Here is a 3,293-nt window from a genome sequence, read left to right on the forward strand (position 1 = left end):
TCAAAAGGATAAAAAATACAACAAAACTAACTCAAAACGATCACCAATCTAAAAAAATCTTGGTTTGGACTAAAAACCTAAAAAAATCATACATAAGAACCATTTTGTAATTTTATCTATTTTTTATTTTAGAAAGTTTTTGAAAAAAATTAACATATGTTATTTTATTATTATTATTATTATTATTATTATTATTATTATTATTAATTTTTTTTTTTCAATTTTCTACATATCTTTCCAACAACAAAATGTTATTTCAATTTTCTACATATTCTCTTGAATTTTATTAGATAAAATTATTTTAGTTTTTTAAAAAAGAAAAACAAAGTTACAAACATACTCTTTCTTTTTTTGAATACATTGGTCACAATCAATCATAACCAGAGACCCACCACTGCTGTTCTTGTTTGGTGTTTCTCTTTTCGCTCTCCTCTCATTTTCCCTTCACAGTCACGCCCCCACAGACACATTCACAAACGCCTTTCCCTTTCCATCGTCTGGGAATCTCCAACATTTGAATTTTCTTTTTCAATCGCAAATCCCCATAATCTTCAGATACTTTGATTCTTTCGATTCCTTTCATCTGGGTATCTCTCAAGAACCCCACAATTTTGTCTGTTTTCATTTGGTTCTTTCTCAAATCTCCCAAGTTCCAACAAAATTTCATCTCTAGGGTTTATCACATTGTCATAACCTCCGATCTGGGTTTCTCTTCAATGGAGCAAGAAACCAAATCCGAAAAGAAGATGAAGAAAAGCTTAATTGCATCGCTAATGGAGTCCGGCGCCTCCCCCCTCCGCCCTCCGCCGTTCAAGGAAGACACCTACCACCACCAGAATCTCAAACCCTCAGAAAAGAAAGCACTCGCAGACCTCAAAGACATGCTCCATTCCACCTCCAATTTCCAAGAATCCATGTGGGGAATCCCTCTCACAATGACATCGGAATCAGAAAAGTCCGACGTCATACTGTTGAAATTCCTCAGAGCAAGAGAATTCAAGGTCCAAGAGACGTTCAACATGCTCCTCAAGTGTCTTTCATGGCGGAAAGACTTCGGAACCGACTCCATTGTTGATGAAGATTTAGGGTTTAAAGAACTCGAAGGCGTCGTCGCTTACATGAACGGATTCGACAGAGAAGGCCACCCTGTGTGCTACAACGCTTATGGCATCTTCAAAAACCATGAAATGTACGACAAAATTTTCGGAGACGACGAAAAATTACAGAAGTTTCTTCGATGGAGAGTTCAAGTTCTTGAGAGGGGAATCAAGATGCTTCAATTCAAGCCTGGAGGTGTTAATTCAATCATTCAAGTCACCGATCTTAAAGATATGCCCAAAAGAGAGCTTCGTGTTGCTTCAAATCACATCCTCTCTCTCTTCCAAGATAATTACCCAGAAATGGTTGCTTGTAAGGTACCCCCTCCCCACCCTACCCTACCCCACCCCACCCCACCTACCCACGCATCCCCTATGTTTATAATTCGAATTTTTACATGATTTTGGTTATTTGGTGCAGATATTCATCAATGTTCCATGGTACTTCAGCATGTTATACTCAATTTTCAGTCCCTTCTTGACTCAAAGGACAAGGAGTAAATTTGTCATCTCGAAAGAAGGAAATGTTGCAGAAACACTTTACAAGTTTGTATTCCTTCTTTACCATGCATTAAACACTTGTACACTATGCTTTTCTTGTTGGTACCCGGGTTCAGTAACTAGACTAGTTTATGAACTCAACCCGTTTGTACGTTACTTATTAAAATTTGTACTTGGTTGTGTGGAGTTAAGGTACATAAGGCCTGAAGATATACCAGTGCAATACGGTGGACTGAGTCGACCCGGTGAGTTGACGAGTGGCCCTGTCAAACCAGCTTCTGAGTTCACAGTCAAAGGTGGTGAAAGAGTCAATATTCAGATTGAGGGCATTGAGGTAATTTACGTTCTCCCACTATCTCATAATGTACTTTCATTGAGGTAATATAATGTTTTAGTTAAAAAAAAGGTAATTACAATCGTTCCCCTAAGTACAAGTCTTGATGCATATGTTGCAATTTAATACTTGTGAAAGTTACATTTCCCGCCCTTGTTTTTCTTTTTTATTGGTTTAAATACGCATTAATTAATGTTGTTTTCAACCAATGAAGACAAGTGTTGATGCATGCATGTGATATGTCAATTGTTATATGTGAAATTTTCACTTTCCCCCCTTATGGTTTCTTTATTATCGTTTTGTGCAATGAAAGTTGTACTTTATACAAAAATTGACCGATTTTGTAATTTTTTTTACTAGGGTGGTGCAAGCATAGCTTGGGATTTGGTGGTGGGAGGTTGGGATTTGGAATACAGTGCGGAGTTTGTCCCGAATGATGTTGGAAGCTACACGATCGCAGTGGAGAAAACTAGAAAGATGACAGTGACAGATAAAGCAGTGCACAACTCTTTTACTGCAAAAGAAGCCGGGAAATTAATTTTGTCAATCAATAACACGGCTTCTTCGAAAAGGAAAGTGGCCGCCTATCGTTATCTTGTTCAAAAATCTGTTGTATGAGTTTGTTGGTTTATGTTTAGGGTTTTTTTTTGTGGTTTTTTTGTATGTTAATTGGGAATGTTGATGAACTAATGTTTGTTAAATGAAGTGTATAGGTGTGTTTGTGTGAAATGTGTTTTGTTGGTTATGAGATTTGTTTTTGATATTTTAGATATATGAAATTTACTAAAAGAAAAATAGACTATAATGATAAGTTTATATAAAATTGAACTAGACTGAAAAATATCAAAGTTAAATGTTTGTAATAGCATATTTGGTCACATTTATGTAGTTAACAATAAAGCTTTATTTACAATGAAGTTCAATTGGTAATGTAGTTCTTTCTCTCCTTGATATTTTATTATATTAGATCATCTGTTATACCCACCACATACCATATATGTGGTGGGTGCTACATCAACACCATATTTTCCTACCACTAACATGGGATATCTACCATTAACATACCACTCCACCTCATTATTTTAATTAAATTTAATTAAAAAATTCATATAATTGTTTTTTTAAATACTATTTTTCATTAATTTAAAATACTAAATTACATTAATTAAAAACTACATTAACTAAAACGAAAAAAAATTACGTTAAAACTAAAAATTACATTAAGTAAAATAAAAAAACAATAAAAAATACATTAATAATTAAAAAGCTAAAAATACCAAACTTCTAATTTGTGTTTTTTTAAGCAAGATTATTCCATTTTGGAGAATTCTTCAATTTTTGCTAAGCTTTGACATGTCTAA

General features: G+C 34.3%; 1 protein-coding gene across 1 annotated transcript; it reads left to right on the plus strand.

The window, feature by feature from the left end:
- The first annotated feature begins 395 nt into the window (after positions 1–395).
- LOC145012383 (patellin-6-like) lies at positions 396–2,661 on the plus strand. The gene is made up of 4 exons (XM_078971181.1): positions 396–1,415; positions 1,519–1,643; positions 1,791–1,932; positions 2,293–2,661. The coding sequence occupies exons 1-4, from the start codon at positions 717–719 to the stop codon at positions 2,548–2,550; spliced, it is 1,224 nt and encodes a 407-aa protein (XP_078827307.1). The 5' UTR covers positions 396–716; the 3' UTR covers positions 2,551–2,661.
- The last annotated feature ends 632 nt before the right edge of the window (positions 2,662–3,293 follow it).

The sequence above is a fragment of the Lactuca saligna genome, chromosome 8 (genome assembly GCF_052625555.1).
Source record: "Lactuca saligna cultivar CGN05327 chromosome 8, ASM5262555v1, whole genome shotgun sequence".
In the NCBI taxonomy this organism is placed as follows: Eukaryota; Viridiplantae; Streptophyta; class Magnoliopsida; order Asterales; family Asteraceae; genus Lactuca; species Lactuca saligna.

Bases quoted from the DNA above. Each gene is read 5' to 3' on its own strand.
- LOC145012383 (XM_078971181.1), top strand. From the start codon at position 717: ATGGAGCAAGAAACCAAATCCGAAAAGAAGATGAAGAAAAGCTTAATT. The intron at 1,644-1,790 runs GTTTGTATTCCT...TGTGGAGTTAAG, and splicing joins GTTGCAGAAACACTTTACAA to GTACATAAGGCCTGAAGATA. The intron at 1,933-2,292 runs GTAATTTACGTT...TTTTTTTACTAG, and splicing joins TTCAGATTGAGGGCATTGAG to GGTGGTGCAAGCATAGCTTG.